The 16,800-nt window shown below is 34.3% G+C and overlaps 1 protein-coding gene across 2 annotated transcripts; it reads right to left on the reverse strand.

Moving 5' to 3' along the window:
* Positions 1 to 6,572: 6,572 nt before the first annotated feature.
* Positions 6,573 to 15,118, reverse strand: yif1b (Yip1 interacting factor homolog B (S. cerevisiae)). Of its 2 annotated transcripts, none has more exons than XM_067389584.1 (8): positions 14,920 to 15,118; positions 14,322 to 14,542; positions 14,050 to 14,154; positions 11,164 to 11,242; positions 10,715 to 10,772; positions 9,161 to 9,316; positions 8,808 to 8,901; positions 6,573 to 7,286 (listed from the first exon to the last, which is right to left on the reverse strand). In XM_067389584.1, exons 1-8 carry the CDS (start codon positions 14,960 to 14,962, stop codon positions 7,131 to 7,133), a joined length of 912 nt encoding a protein of 303 aa, XP_067245685.1. In that variant the 5' UTR covers positions 14,963 to 15,118; the 3' UTR covers positions 6,573 to 7,130. The 2 variants fall into 2 exon arrangements, with proteins under 2 accessions (XP_067245685.1, XP_067245686.1); XM_067389585.1 differs by having other exon boundaries at positions 6,574 to 7,286; positions 14,929 to 15,117.
* Between the last annotated feature and the right edge of the window lie 1,682 nt (positions 15,119 to 16,800).

Genomic DNA, 16,800 nt, shown 5'->3' on the forward strand with positions numbered 1-16,800 from the left:
CTTCCAGCCACAGCCTTGGATGAAGTCAACTATAGATAACTAGAGACATTAAATCTCTCAAGATCTCAGCAGAGGAGGATTAAACAACTCCACAAGCAGCATTGCCAGCTTCACTTATTACTAACCAGATAGTCTTTGTTTCTGTCAAACATCTACAGAAGGATTTGTGGAGTTGTTTAATCCTCTTCTGCGGAGATCTTGATATATTTAATGTCTCAAGTTATCTTCAGTTGATTTCATCAAAGGCTGTGGCTGGAAGTCAGTTGTAGTTCTTGGGTTTCTATTTTTTTCCCTGTTCTTGTTGTTTCTCTTTCCTACAGTGATCCTGCTTGTTAACAGCAGAAAAACTTCCTGACACATTCATTGTTAAAACCATTAAAACCATGAATGTGTCAAAATTAACACAAGCATTATCCCAAAACTCACACATTTATGTGTAAGAATCCAGTGTACAGAATCACTGGTTTTAACACTTTTGTCATGTTGGGCCTCTCACTAATGGTGTAGACACGCTGTAGGTTTGATGTAGTTGTTTTATTTCTACTGACCTCTTATCATTTATCTCGTTCCTCTTTTCTTCAGTGATTCTGCTTGTTAACAGCAGATGTTCATTACTAATGCCAATCATCACTTGGTTAATCACTTATGTGTCTCATTAACTTCACTGTTGAATGGTCTTGATCTTGGAGGGTCTGGTCTTGATTACACCTCTGGTTAACCTTCCTGACAGAATTAGTACAACAACCCCCGGTTTCACAGACAAGGCTTAAGCTAGTCCTAGACTAAAATGCATGTTTGAGCTGTTTTAACTGAAAGCAACTCGCACTGACATTTCTTAAAAAAAGTCAGTGTCATTGTTTTGTCTCAAGATGGATACCAGTAATATTTTTTTTTATAGTACATTTATAAAAGCTACTTAAATACCCTAATTGAATTAAAGGTGCCCTCGAATCAGAATTTGAATTTACCTCGGCATAGTTGAATAACAAGAGTTCAGTAACGTAGACTAACCATGTTCCGTACACTTTTCGCCATTCACCACACGTCAGCGACCACTCCCCCGTTGTTGAGAGCCAAACAAGCAAGTTTGTGTGCTCATTCCCTGGGGGTAATACCTATTGTACAGTTCAAACTTTGATTGATGTCTTTTCGACAAATAGTATTAGAGAAAAGTGGGGGAAAGTACCTCCTTTGCCTATGTACGGAAGATGTTAAAGGTTAACGGTGTTCCGTACAGGCTTACAATGATGTTCCGTACAGAGCGTATAACTTGATTTCAGTGGCGAAAATAGTCATTTAACTGATCAATTGTGTGTTGTTTATTTATTTTAACTGAAGAAAACATAATTTAAATGAATTAGACAGGCGAATACCTTTTTATTTGGTTAAAATGTAAGTTAATTAATAAGCTAGAGGAGTTGCCTTGATTCTGTCTTCTATTAATAACGGCATATGAGTTAAGCATGAAACATGTGAAACATTAGTGAATATAACGTTACCACGTATTTCTGAAGAGAATGAAGAACAAACAATTTGCATTGATTTAAATAAAATTTAATGATTAACCAATGTGAAAACTTCCAAACATAAATGATCAGGATGCACGTCTTTGCCCGGCTCAGGCTGAGAGTGGCGCCAAGCTGTCATCGTCCTCAACTGACGTTATTTCAAAGCATTTATTTAACAAAAGGCAATATATTTAAGAATTTGTGATAATACAGTATTTATTTCATAAAGACTGTAATACTGTGATAAGCACAAATTAAGTCGAAATGTACATTTTCCCTGCTCTAGTCGTCTCCCCACACAAGCAGCAGTCTAACGTGTAGCTTGCCCACCGTCCATTTTCAAGCGAAGTGGGCGCACCTTGCAAACTTAGTAAAATCCCATGGGAACAAAAGGCGGGGGCGTCTCTGTCTTGATCGGGGGTGAAAGAGGAAGAAATGAAGATGACATAGATATATAGTTTATGTATGACCTGGAAGTATGTTTTCAACGATCAGCAGTAAAAGCTCGTCTGTACGGAACATCGTTGTGTACGGAACATGGTTAGTCTACGTTACATGGAAAAGACATACAGTGAGTCCCAAACTCCATTGTTTCCTCCTTCTTATGTAAATCTCATTTGTTTAAAAGACTTCCGGAAAACACTCGGATCTCAACATAACACTGACTGTTACGTAACAGTCAGGATCATTAATATGTATGACCCCAATATTTGCATAATGCCAGCCCATTCGACACATTAGACAAGGAAAGGCAGTATTAAAGCTGCAGTAGGTAACTTTTGTAAAAATGTATTTTTTACATATTTATTAAACCTGTCATTATGTCCTGACAGTAGAATATGAGACAGATAATCTGTGAAAAAAATCAAGCTCCTCTGGCTCCTCCCAGTGGCCCTATTGCCATTTGCAGAAATACACCGCTCCCGGTAAGAACCAACCAATCAGAGTCAGGAGGAGTGTCTTAGCAGTGTCAATCAAGCTTGTGTGCGCGCTGATCACACTCCTATCATGCACAGCCATAGTGCACAGCGTGTACAGGCATTCAAATTCAAGATTACCGGTGTGCAGCAGCTTTGCTTATGGCGGACAAACAATCCAGTTTCGTACGTATAATACCCCATAAAGTGCGTATCATATGCACGCGAAAAACTCATTTTGGCGTATATATTCTACGAGATTACAAACTCGTACTATTGATACGCATTTTCGTGTGATCGGGCTCTATTAAGTCATGATATGCAGTTTTAAGATTTTATCAGGCGAGAATGTGCTGGTTTAAAGCTCAAATTTGTGGTTAATTGATAAAGATAGCGTCTTTCTGAAAATTTGATCTGACGTTGTCGGAGTTTTGAGATCCAGGCGATCACCGGACTCTCAGCGCTCATGTACCCAGCCGAGAGCAGCCTTACCTCGGCTAATCCTTCTGACGTTTGCCGCTGGCTCCCTTTTGGCTGAGGGCAACGTGACTTTTCATAAATTTATATATGGCTATTTAACTTTTGTATCATGCTAAAGCGCTGATTTTGTACGCTTGACTGAATTGTTTGCTTTATTTCTTATTGTATATTTTTATACCTTTTATAATGGCTATTATTGAACATTAAAACTGACAAATAGTATTAAATTTAATATGTTTGAAATGTAAATGAAAAGAGGCAGGGTTGTTTAATATTTCGTTTTGTTATAAATAAGCAGACATTGCAGATAATTAATCACTCGTTGCCTGAGGCTATTAATATGTTTTTGTTTGTTTCTTTAAATAAAATGAAAAGAGGCTGAGTGGTTTAATAACAAATTTTGTTTTATTCTTGGCTAAAATATAGCTACATACAGAGATAACCGGAGAAGCCAGTTATTTGCGTACTGTAACATTACCGTTATATTATCTTACTAGCTATTTATTACTTATAGAAATAGTGCATACGTCATATAGTTACATTACATGTATTGCAAAATACGTAATGTTTTGAAGACCAAGTTTGTAGTCAAAGTATGGGAAGGCCATAGTCAAAGTAAATCATATTGTTGATGTTTTGTCCATATCAGTGAATGTGTTATAGCCTAACTGTTTAAATCCGCCGTCATCAGTCCTGCTTGCGTACTAGCCTGCTCGTTCACGGCAGGCTCCGTTGTGATGGGGGAGGAGCTGGGGAGGGAGGGCTGTAGCGCAGCAGAGAGCAAGGGGGAGTGACCTGTGAGTTGTGCTCGTTCAAATTTTCAGGCTAAGTCAACGTTTTCTAAAAACTCCCTACTGCAGCTTTAACGGCTGGATCTGTGCACAGACAAGGTAAGCAAGCAAGAACAACAGCGAAAAATGGCAGATGGAGCAATAATAACTGACATGATCCATGATATCATGATATTTTTAGTGATATTTATAAATGTCTTTCTAAATGTTTCGTTAGCATGTTGCTAATGTACTGTTAAATGTGGTTAAAGTTACCATCGTTTCTTACTGTATTCACAGAGACAAGAGAGTCGTCGCTATTTTCATTTTTAAACACTTGCAGTCTGTATAATTCATAAACACAACTTCATTCTTTATAAATCTCTCCAACAGTGTGTAATGCTAGCTTTAGCCACAGTCAGTTTATAGCCTTAAACTCACACAGAATCAGATGTAACCATCTAAATAAATACTTTACTCACATAATTCGAAGCATGCATGACGAACATCTTGTAAAGATCCATTTGAGGCTTATATTAGCTGTGTGAACTTTGTAAATGCGCTGTAATATAGTCGACAGCTCGTGTGGCAGAGGAAGCGCATCTCTTAAAGGGGCCGTGCTAAAAAAAATCAGTGCATAGTTAATGATGCCCCAAAATAGGCAGTTAAAAAAATTAATTTAAAAAAATCTATGGGGTATTTTGAGCTGAAACTTCACAGACATATTCAGGGGACACCTAGGACTTATATTACATCTTGTAAAAAAACAATCTAGGGCACCTTTAAGGCCTAATCCTGGGTTAGTCTAAGCCCTGTCTGTGAAATCGGGCCCAAGTGTTGTCCCAAAACGTTTTCCTTTGAGTTTTCCGAGTACATACGACACCATTGTCAAAACAATCCCCATTCATACGAATCCATGAATACGACTTAAAACGCTGTATTACGCTGGCAGAATATTAGATGAAACACTATAGACTGAACATGTAATGCTCATGTGCATGATGACATTGTTTTTACAGATTTGGGTTTTTGTTGTATACACAGAGACCATTTTCAAAAAATGTTACTTTTTCAAAAGTTTGTCTTTTCAGGCCACCAAAACACTGTTGTCGTATAAATGAATGGCAAAATGCATAAAAAGTTTTCCATTTTTAGTTGAAAATGGTTTAGTGTAAACGGCCCTTTAGTCTTGGAGGATCTGGTCTTGACTACACCTCTGGTTAACCTTCCTGACAGAATTAACAGTTGTCCCAAAACTCACACATTGGTGTGTAAGAATTTAACAGTGTGAGACAGTTTTAACGCATCCTTTCTAAGAGTGCATAACTCACAGTGATATCTTACAAAAGGGAACTTTAATTTAATTTTTTTCTTAATTGCATTGAATGTGCATTTGTAGTGTAATTTGAATGTTATAAAAACTACTTGAAGATAATATATTATTAATTATATAAATACAATGAAATAAATGAATGAAATAAATTAATGAAATAAATACAAATAAAAGGTTAAAAAAAGCAACTTTAAGTTATCTTTTTATAAGTATGCAAAAATGTAGCCTAGGCCTAATTCTTTTTCACAAGGGTTATTTCTCACAATTGCTGCTTTATTTTTTTGTATAATTGCAATTTTATATCTCACAATGAGACTACTTTAGTTACCTTTTAGAGTTTACCCTGAGGCAGAAACAGGCTTGTTAATGTTTGACTTGCTCAAAAATTACAGATGGTTAATGTGCAGCAAGTCGGTAAATTACAAAATGCTGAAATGAAAGATCACAGACATGCTGCCTTAATTTCCTGCCCTTTCTGAAATGCTGCAATTTTAAGAGTGATGTGTAGTAAATGGCTGTTGTAAATTATTTTTGTGATCAATGAAATAAAATTTACTTGAACATTACATTTGTTAGTATATAACTCATTTATAATGTTTGTTTTTTTCTGCATAGCTTCATGAATATTGTACAGTATGTTAGTGAGCAAACCCTGACTATACTCAGTAGGAAATCAATGCAACTGCACTTGGTTAGTTGGTAAACTATCAAGTCACACGTACTGTATGGTTGGCATAAAATCAGTAAAGATCAGCAGTTTAAAAGACCTTTTCTCTCTCTCTATTTCTCTCTCTCTCAGCAGTGAGTAGATTTGAAACTGAGATTACAGCTGTAAAATTAAACAATGAAACAACTAAGTTCCTATAGACAGAGAGAAACTGAGAGGCCTTTCCTGAGTGAGGTTTCATTTTTCTGATGGTTCATACTTTGGCATGCCTTTTCTTTTGCACTTTTAGAAATTAAAACAATACTTTATAGGGTTTAGGCAAGACACTAGGTGAACGGTAAAAATTTAAAAGATCCGCATTCTTTCCCCAGTTGATTGATCACAGTACATTAAGGCAGTTACAAGTTTTCTGAAATGTTGTTTAAATAGGCAAACTTTTACAAAAGTTCAAAATTACTTTTGTTGACATTAAAGGTTTTACAGTGTGGATTTTGGATATCTCTTTATGACTCTATAATTCACATACTGTCAACAGCCAGAAAAACATACTTTGGCTTGTTGGGTCTTGCCTTACAGAACTGCTGTGAATTCACTTTCTTTGTCTTTGCTTAACTTAGGCCTGTTTGAAGATCCTAATAAACATTTTCATGCTGGAAACATGTTGACATTAATAACACAACTGCTTATGTTTCTGTCATGTACCTGTTGCTAACATCAGTTTTATCACCATCCGTTTTTGTTGCTATATCACACTGTGAAGACACAGGACATTTATAACAAGTAGGATGTCAGCAGTTTCAGGAAGTATTGCACAGATGGTTGGTAGATTAATGTCAAACAGTATGTTTAAATTGATTAAAACTGATTGATTAGAACATCCATTTATTTCATGTCCATTTTATGAAAGAAAAAAACTGCAATTGACCCTGAAATGTATGAAGCAAGTTTGTAAAAAACTGCATTAAGCATGAAGGCTGTCTGACCTTAAGACTCTTTATGCATCTGTTACAGTGGCAACAAGAAAGAGCGATTGACTAGTTTCAAAGCAATCAATACACATCCACAACAGACATCGTACAGAGCCGGTTTCATTCGGTTTGTGGTCATAAAACACGTTACATACACGACAGGTGGTCGGCAGCCTGGCACAGTCATAGCATCTGGACAACACCTTTTGTTTGCAAAGACACTGACATTCTTTTTAAAATACAATTATACTGTACATTATACAAAACAAAAGCCAACAAAAACTCCTAGAAATGTACAAACCAAAAACATACAAAAGACAGCTGGGCAATTACAGTTCAGATGATTCATATTGTGCTATGAGGCTGCACAATGTGTGTCCATTGGTTTATTATTACATGTGTGCAAATAGGCGTATGGCTCTATAGAGGAGGAGCTTTCATTTGTGGTAGAAACAACAGGGCCGTTCCTCAACGGCATCTGTGGTTCTTATCTGACCAGATGGAAGGTCAGCCAGTACATGAACACAGGTTGTGCTGCAGCGATGGCCATGGTCAGGTACATTCGCAGCTGGTTTTTGGCTCCTCGCACTAACCGTCCCTCCGCAGCAGCCTCAGATAGGATCTTTAACCGTAGTGTCCGAATCTGTCAGCGAATCAGAAAGAAGATCAGGAGTCGTGTCACATCTAAAGTCTTGAGATCAGGCCAGATGCATAAACTACAAGTTAGTCATCTCATTGTTTCAAGACTGTTTATAACTTTTTTTAAGTTACATAAAACATAGATATGTCTGATTTAATACACAGAATAGTAAGAGCAGTTACCCCCAACTAACTGACAGTTGGTCATACTAGTTCTTAAGACACACAGTCTCAACATAATGGCTGTATTTATGCAACTGGCTCCAGATCCTAAATGTATGGAAGCTTGTTTCCGCCATTAAATAAAAAATAAAAAAGGTAATTGTGACCTTGTATCTGACCTGTTTTCTTAGAGTTGTAGATGTAAACTCACAATGGGGAGTTATAAAGTGAGAATTGCAAGTTATAATGTCCAATTGTAAGGGAAAAAAGACTCATGGTTTTTTCTCAAAATTGCAAGTTTATATAATTCTGACTTTATAAATTGCAATTGCATATTAAAGTAAGAACTGTGAGATATAATCTCACAATTCTGAGAAAAAAGTCAGAATAATGTAAGAATTGCATGATAAAAACTTGCAATTGCGAGAAAAAAGTCAGAATAGTGATATAATTATATCTCACAATTCTGACTTTATAACTCGCAATTGTGAGAAGTCAGAATTGTGAGATAAAAAGTAGCAATTACCTTTTTTATTTAGTGGCGAAACAAGCTTCCATATAAATGAGATCGTAACCAAGCATAACTTATCAGTACATATGTAAATGCCTTATGAGTGAATTCAGACAGCAATAGATGTTATACAAATATAGAAACACCGTCTTTTTCTCTATGAACTTAGGTTACAAAGGATGGAAAGAAATATATACACACTACTGTTCAAAAGTTTAAGGTCAGTAAGATATTTTAATGCATTCGATAAAAGTCTCTTCTGCTCACTGGAGAGGCAGTTATTTATATGATCAAAAATACAGCAAAAAACTGAAATATTTTTACAATCTGTGAATATATAGTAAAGTGTAATTTATTCCTGTGATCAAAGCTGAATTTTCAGCATCATTACTCCAGTCTTCAGAGTCACATGATCCTTCAAAATTATTATAAAATGATGATTTGCTGCTCAAGAAACATTTATGACTATTATCAATGTTGAAACTTTTCTTTTTCAGGATTATTTGATGAATCAAAAGAACAGCATTTATTTGAAAAATAAATCTTTTGTAATATTATAAAATGTCTTTACTGTCACTATTGATCAATTTAATGTGTACTTGCTGAATAAAAATATGATTTTTTTTTGTATAAAAATTATGATTTTTAAAAAAAAATTATTTCCAATTAGCTAAAAACATACAATACGTGAAAAAAAAACATAAAAAAAAAAAAAAATTATATATTATATTATATATATATATATATATATATATATATATATATATATATATATATATATATATATATATATATATATAAAAATTTATTTATTTATTTTAATTATTCATTTATTTTTTTCTCAATACACACCGTAAAGACAAAAATAGAGATGCAGCACCACAGCAGTGAGAGGTAATATCCAGTCCGGCCAAACAGAAGTCCTGCCACAACTCCCACGATCATCCTGAGGAAACCAATACCGCAGGAATTTACACAGCTGACACTTTGACACACTTTGAAGAAAATGTACATAGTCTCTTTTTAATTTAAAGTAAAACAAATGTAAAGGATAGGCAACTGTGCAGCAAATATTACCCAACAGCACCACCTAGAGTCCAAAATACCAGCAGAATTTGAACCCAAGTAGTTTGAACCCATTCAGGCATGCAAATTATGATACTGTGGCATATCTAGGGTAAACAAAGAATAACCAATGGCCTTACCCAACATATTTGTATCCAGAAAAGGCCACCAGGTCGATGGTGGTGAGGTCAGTGTTAACGGTCACCAGATAAAGACTGAGGAGCATAGCCAAAACCTCGATAATGAGCCACACTAGGGCCGAGCTGGCCTGAATCCCAAGAATCTCTGGAGAAAACCTGAAAACAAGAACAGTGAAGCACAATCAGGAAGAAAAAAATAACAATTAATGAGCAAAAACAGAACAAGGAGGAAAAGAAGGTCGAGAGCAGTCGGGACAACTGCAGGAAGTTCCATTTGTTTATCATCAGCTTTGCATTTTTCCATTTCCCTCTGAAACTCCTGAATCATTAGAACACAGTTCCTCTTTTCAAAATACATCTAAAAAATAAAGTTTCAGGCGTTGGTAAAAATGTATGCTGTGACTTTTGATCATTTGAACTGGGAATGATACCTATTTAAAGTCACCATGAAATCAAAATGGACAATTCTTGGTCTTTGCAATATTTATTATAAATGATTCATCCGTGCACATTTAACCAAACATGCAGATATTAAAAATAAATAAATGGATAAATAAATAAATGTCATAGTATGAAAATAATAAAAGGAATAAATTATGATAAAAAATATAATTCATTTTTTAATATAATATATTTTTTAAAATATAAACACAATTTTATCCTGAATTTATTTTTGTATTATGTTTTCCTTTTGTGTTTATTTTTTACATTTATTTATCTATACTTCTATTTTTTTTTTATTTATGTGTTCATTTATTTTTATATATATTTATTCCTAGATTTATTTATTTTTACTTTTCCATGTGCAATATGTAAACACACACACACACACACACACACACTCACACACTCTATTCTTGGCATTGACCTTGACTTAAAAAGTCTCTTTTTGGTTCACTTGATAGAATCTCAATCCATTTCTCATTCACACAGCTGTATTTTAAATTAAATTTGAATATATATGTATAAAATGTATAACTGAATAACATGTAAATATAAAATTGTAATATAACAATGAATAATAATAATAAATTATTTGAGAATTCACTGTATATAATCTGATTATTTGTTTTCATTTTTTTTTTGAAAAATAATATTATAAATGTCTTTACTGTCACTTTTGATCAATTTAATGTGGCCTTGCTGAATGATTCTTTTGATCAGGCTAGTAAAAATTATGCTTTTTTTTATTTCCAATTGGCTAAAAACATCCAATACAGAAAAAGAAAACTAATTTTTGACTGCTTTTCTTAACTAAAACCCTGGCTAGAATAAAGCAGCAGATCATGCGAAACAACAGAAACATAACCAATGTGTAGCCAAAACACTGTATTTTTCAAGGTGAAATGAATAAAACTTAGCTTATCAGCTAAAATGTTTTCAGTGAGCCAAAACTTCCTCTGTTGTTGAAATTCTTTTTAAAGGCAAATCTTAGACTAATATTTACATTATCACGTTTCATTTGTCCACAAACAGCCGTGGCATAAGCATTACATTCCCACGCTGTTGAATTCTCACAGTATCTGCTGTAGATAAGCGAAGCGCAGCTCTTACCGGTTCTGTGTGCCCAGAGCCAGTCCTGCAACCAGGACATACGTAATGAAACCCATCACTGCGGAGCGAGAACAAGACAAACACATACAGATGCATTTAGTTAACATTTCCTTTTTCATTTCCACGACTGTACACTTTCATATGAATAAGATAAAATATGAATTTTTAAATTACACATCACTAATTAAAGTACTTGAATTGAAAGATATTATTATAAAATATGGCGGCACAGTGGTTCAGTGGGTAACACTGTCTCCTCACAGCAAGAAAGTCTTTGCTTATGAGTCCCAGGCCATGTAATGGAGAGGGTCTGGGAAAGACCTGGCAACCTACCCTGGAAAAACCAAGGCCAAGATAATTCATGGACAGTCTCTCGCATATGGCAAGAGAGAGTCGGATACAACTGAAACGGTAATAGAGAGATTATAAAATATGGTTTGGAGTCATACCGGGAATGTACAGATCAGGGGCGTTGATATCAAACCGTGGCGCAACTGGTGTATCCTGCTGATAGCTCACCTCCCAGTTCTACAGAGAGAGGACATAACAGAAACATTTACAGAATTTATGTTCATGTAAGCACAGCTCCATTAAATATTATTTACAGATACAACTATTGATTTTTATAATGCATTTTTAAATGTTGACATTAACATGAACTAAGATGAACAGATACATTCAAATTATTTTTCATTGTTCACGTTAACTACTGTAGTTAACTAATGTGAACAAATAGAACCTTATTGTAATGTTACCATAATTATTTTATTTCTATTACTAAATTATACAAAATACAAATATAAAAATGATAATATAATTATATATATACAGTGCTCAGCGTAAATGAGTACACCCCCTTTGAAAAGTAATATCTCAATGAACAAAAATAATTTCCAAAATGTTGACAAGATTAAGTTTTATATAACATTTGTTTAACTTATAACATGAGAGTAAGGTTAATAATATAACTAACAACATTTTCAGTTTTTACTCAAATTAGGGTGATGCAAAAAATGAGTACACCCTGCTGAAAGTCTCTGGAGCAAAGCTAAATGTTAGACTACAAATGTCTAATTTAACAAGAATTCAACCACAGATGAGTGTAATTATTCATTACACAGGTGTCCAGCAGACAGCTGACTATAAAAGGGTGTTAAAACCCCATTTCTTACTGTCAGCAATGGCACCACATGGAAGAGAAATGTCACAAGACCTGAGAAAGAAAATAATTTCTTTACCCCATAAAAGGTGAAGAAGATCAGCAAAGCTTTACTTATCAGTCAGAATACTGTAGCAAAAGTGGTACAAAATTTAAAAAAGCTGAACTGCAACCATCTCACAGAGACGTCCAGGTCCAGTTAACACCTCGACAGGAGCGTCTTCTGATGAGAAGGGTTGAAGAAAATCAGCATGCAAGTTCACTGCAGTTATCTAAAGAAGTAGAAAGCCAAACTGGGGTGACTATTTCCCGTGACACAATACGGCGTACACTGCAGAGGAATGGCATCATGGGTGCCGTCCACGAAAGAAACCTCTCCTAAAGCCAAGGCACAAAAAAGCCCATCTACAGTTTGCCAGGGCCCATGCTGACAAAGATGAAGACTGCTGGGACTCTATACTCTGGAGTGAAGAGACCAAGATACATGTTTTTGGAACTGATGGCTTCAAAACTGTATGGCGTCACAAAGGTGAGGAATACAAAGAAAAATGCATGGTGCCTACAGTGAAACACAGAGGTGTCAGTGTCCAATGATCCTAAACACACATCTAAGGCCACTGTTGGACTTCTGAAGAAGAACAGGGTGAAAGTGATTCAGTGGCTCCTGATCTGAACCCAATCGAACACCTATGGGAGCATCTCTCTCCATCCAGCATCCAGTCTCTAAAAGAGCACATTCTTGAAGAATGGAAAAAGATAGATGTTGCAAAATGTTGCCAACTTGTTCATTCCATGCCTAGAAGACTTGGTGCTGTCATTAAAAATCATGGAGGACATAAAAAGTAGTAGATGCAGTAGTTTTTGTTGTGGGGTGTACTCATTTTTGCATCACCCTAATTTGAGTAAAACTGAAAAATGTGTAATCTAAGTTATATTATTAACCTTACTTTCATGTTCTAAGTTAAACAGATGTTGTATTAAACCAAGTCTCGTCAACATTTTGGAAATTGTTTTTGTGTTCATTGAGATATTGTTTAAAATGTTATTTTTCAAAGGGGGTGTACTCATTTATGCTGAGCACAGTATATATATATATATATAATATAACATTTTGGAGCTTGACAGACTGTGCACAGTATCAGTCTTCAAAACTTCTCCTTTTTGAGTTTCATGGCAAAAAAATAAATCAAGGGTTTGGACAAACATGAGTAACTGATGACAGTATTTTCATTTTTAAATGCCTAAATCATATCCACAAATATCCAGTAAAAAAACTGACTTGAACAGCCCTTGTGAAAAAGAAGTGCGCTTAATTGTACTGAATGAGCACTTGTAGTTTACTTCAAATCTTAAAAGTATATTTTAAAAAAAAAATTGCAGATATTAATTAAATAAAAGGCCATACACTTTCATGACTGATCATGTATCTTAAGTACAGTTTTAAAAAGTGCACTTTATAATAACCCATTAAAATCTTAGTATATATAGTATATAAAAGCCTCAAGTATCATTATGATTTAATAATTTATTGTCAAGCTTTAAAGAAGTACACCGTATGCCGTTCCAAACCTGTAAGACCTTCGTTAATCTTCGGAACACAAATTAAGATATTTTTGATGAAATCCGATGGCTCAGTGAGGCCTGCATAGCCAGCAATGTCATTTCCTCTCTCAAGATCCATTAATGTACTAAAAACATATTTAAATCAGTTCATGTGAGTACTAATATTATAAAGCAACGAGAATATTTTTGGTGTGCCAAAAAAACAAAATAACACCTTATTTAGTGATGGCCGTCATGATTTATAATCATGATTCGATACACTGATTCGTAACGCTCCGAAACGTCATGAAGCAGTGTTTTGAAATCGGCCAAAAATATTCTTGTGGCTTTATAATATTAATATTGAACCACTGTACTCACATGAACTGATTTAAATATGTTTTTAGTACATTAATGGATCTTGACAGAGGAAATGTCATTGCTCCCACATTATTTTCATTTTTGTGTGAACTAACCCTTTAAGTGCCTGAAAACATTACATTCAGTTCACGCTTAAGTATATTCTTTTAAAGTATAATTTTTTTTTTCTAAGTAATAAGTGCACTTCTTTTTCACAAGGGCAATGCATTAAGGAAAAAATCAACTAAGTCTGTAAATATAGTGGTGTTCTTACTTCATGCATGTAGGGAAAAACCAGCAGTCCAAGCTTCTTGCCAACATAAACCGTGTCTACTGCAAAATAGTACTTTAACTTAGAGATGGGGATGAATCGATCCAGCTGTGGAGCAAAAAGAGATTTCAGAAGTCATTTAAACCACGACAATAAAATAACATGCAGAATGAGGATCAGAGCTGCAGGTAGGGAAAACAAGATGGGTCTTGTTACATCACATGCTCTTCTACACCCCAACAAACATCATCATGTATCTGACGGCTATCACATACGTTCTTGTCCATCATCTCTTTGCCGTGGGAGGCGAGACTGCTGCCGTAGGCCATGGCGAGGTTAGACATGGGGTCCGACAGCAAGGCCTGTCCTGGATACACATCAGGCCCTTTTCCCACACCGCTGTGATCGTGTTTGTTCACCCCGGCACTGGTGTCCTCAAATAACGGACTGGGGTCACTGGGGTCCATCGTGGTGCCTCTCATCCTGATCTTCGGCTCTACAACACAAGAATCATATCAAAGTCAGCTCTCATCAACAAATGACTGTAAATGTCCAGAGCACACAGTCCCAGCTAGTCATTTTGGTTGATTTCAAATCATCTGCTGTGGAGAATTCTGATATTTGATCCATTTAATGTGTGTAAACAAGCAAATGAAGGCGAAAACAAGAATAAACATACTTGAAAATGAAAGAAAAAAAAAAGCCTGAATTTGCTTTTGCTGTCAGCAGTGTGAATACACACTATTTAACAACCAAACAAGCACTCATCTGACCAAATAATCTTCAGCTAATAATGAAATATGAGTCTTATTCAGCATTTCTCCGCTCATTGTTCACAAACTCAAAGCCTGTAAATCACAAATAATCACGTACGTAACTTACGCTGTCTGGACCCACTCTGGTTCAAAAACTCCATCTCTCCTCGAAACAATGTGTCTTTACTTAAATAGTAAGCTTACAAAAGACATATATAAATATTTATCAACACATTCAGACGTCTAAGCGAGAAGCTGCCGGTAGCGAAACTAAAATTAGCACCGCAAAAATAGCAGGAAAACTCTCCGCAGACATCACTTCCGGGTCAAGAAACCGGAGAAGCTCAGGATTGGACCTTAGTGCGATGACGTAATAATAATAATAATACATGTTGTAATTTGCGATCTGGCAATTTTTTTGGCTTTGAAATCTAATTTGGTCATTGATTTAACTATGTGTGATATATTCTGTTATTTTTCACATTGTAAACAAAATATTACATTCATAAATGTAAATTTTCTTCAACAGTGCAAAAAATTAAACCACTTTCTCTGTGACTGTGACCTTAACTATTTAACTATAACACTAAAAAAGATTAACAACAAAAAAAAGTGTCAAATTTATAAATCTGTATAATGATCTGATGAATGTTACGTAAATTGTTTTATTACCTCTGTATTTTTCTTTCTTTCTTTCTTTCTTTCTTTCTTTCTTTCTTTCTTTCTTTCTTTCTTTCTTTCTTTCTTTCTTTAATTATTTTGATTGCTTTCCTGTCACTATTTTATGCATTTGTCTTCCTTATTATTTATATTTGATGTCATCCATTGTTATATTGATATGATTAAGTTGTTCTTGTTCAAACGTAATTAGATCTCAGTCCCTTTTTTTTTTTTTTTTGGAAGAAATTTTGTTTATTTGTACGTGCTTCTTTTTTTGAAATTTTTTCTTTGGTGTTTAAGGATATATTATTTGGATTATATAACTTCTTAGAAATCTATTTATTTTTCTAGCCAAGTTTTTTATACTTAAGTGTAAATTTTTGTCTGTTAAAGCTCTTTTTATTATTTTTTATCAAGACTTGAAATGTTATTTGGCACTATGTCCTCTTCCAGCAATCTCAAAGCCCTAAAGTCCAGTTCGTTGTGCACAAAGTATAACATTTATGCCTTTTTATGATGTACAAGGAAGAAAAAAGAAAGTTATATTACCTCTGGCTCATAGTTTGTTTGTTTGTTTTTCCCCTTTACATTGTTTATTTATTTATTTATTATTTTTTTGTTTATTGTTTATAATTATATTATTGATGTTAAATTCTTTGACCTGTAACATTTGCTTTTACATGTCAATAAAAAAAATAAAATAAATAAAATAAATAATAATTGATCACAGTCTGTTGTCCTTAATTTGAATTATGAATACATACAAATGTACGCTTGCACCAGCAAACACCTAAAATGGTATTAAATCAAAGACCTGATATATATATATATATAAAAAGGGACTTTTATTTATTAAACTTGCCCGACCAGCGCTGAGTGTGAAAAGTAACAGACACCACGTGATTACGTATTGTTACATATATGATGTTATATATTGTACTTTGATGTCTCTGTAACTCTGTTTTCTAATAATAAAAAAAAGAGTTTGATTTAACTAAAAAAAAAAAAAAATCACGCTATTTTTCAGTGCTTCAGTGCTTAGTAGGTTTTTTGAGTTTGTTTCAGATTATTTAAAGTTAGGAAAACCATCACATCCACATCATCAACATCCAAAGATCAACAGAAGACGTGTCTAATGATATATAAAAGATGTAGGAAACTTTGCAATCTTCACTACGATTATGCAAACAATTTTATTTACATTTTTTTGTTACAATTATAACAATATAACAAAGAATGTCCAGCATTTGTGTTTAAAAACAATCATCATTTGGAATTTCATTTGGAATGTGCAACAAAAATGCAATATTTACATAGCAATAACCTGAATTATATTTAA

This window comes from Chanodichthys erythropterus, chromosome 7 (assembly GCF_024489055.1).
Source record: "Chanodichthys erythropterus isolate Z2021 chromosome 7, ASM2448905v1, whole genome shotgun sequence".
In the NCBI taxonomy this organism is placed as follows: Eukaryota; Metazoa; Chordata; class Actinopteri; order Cypriniformes; family Xenocyprididae; genus Chanodichthys; species Chanodichthys erythropterus.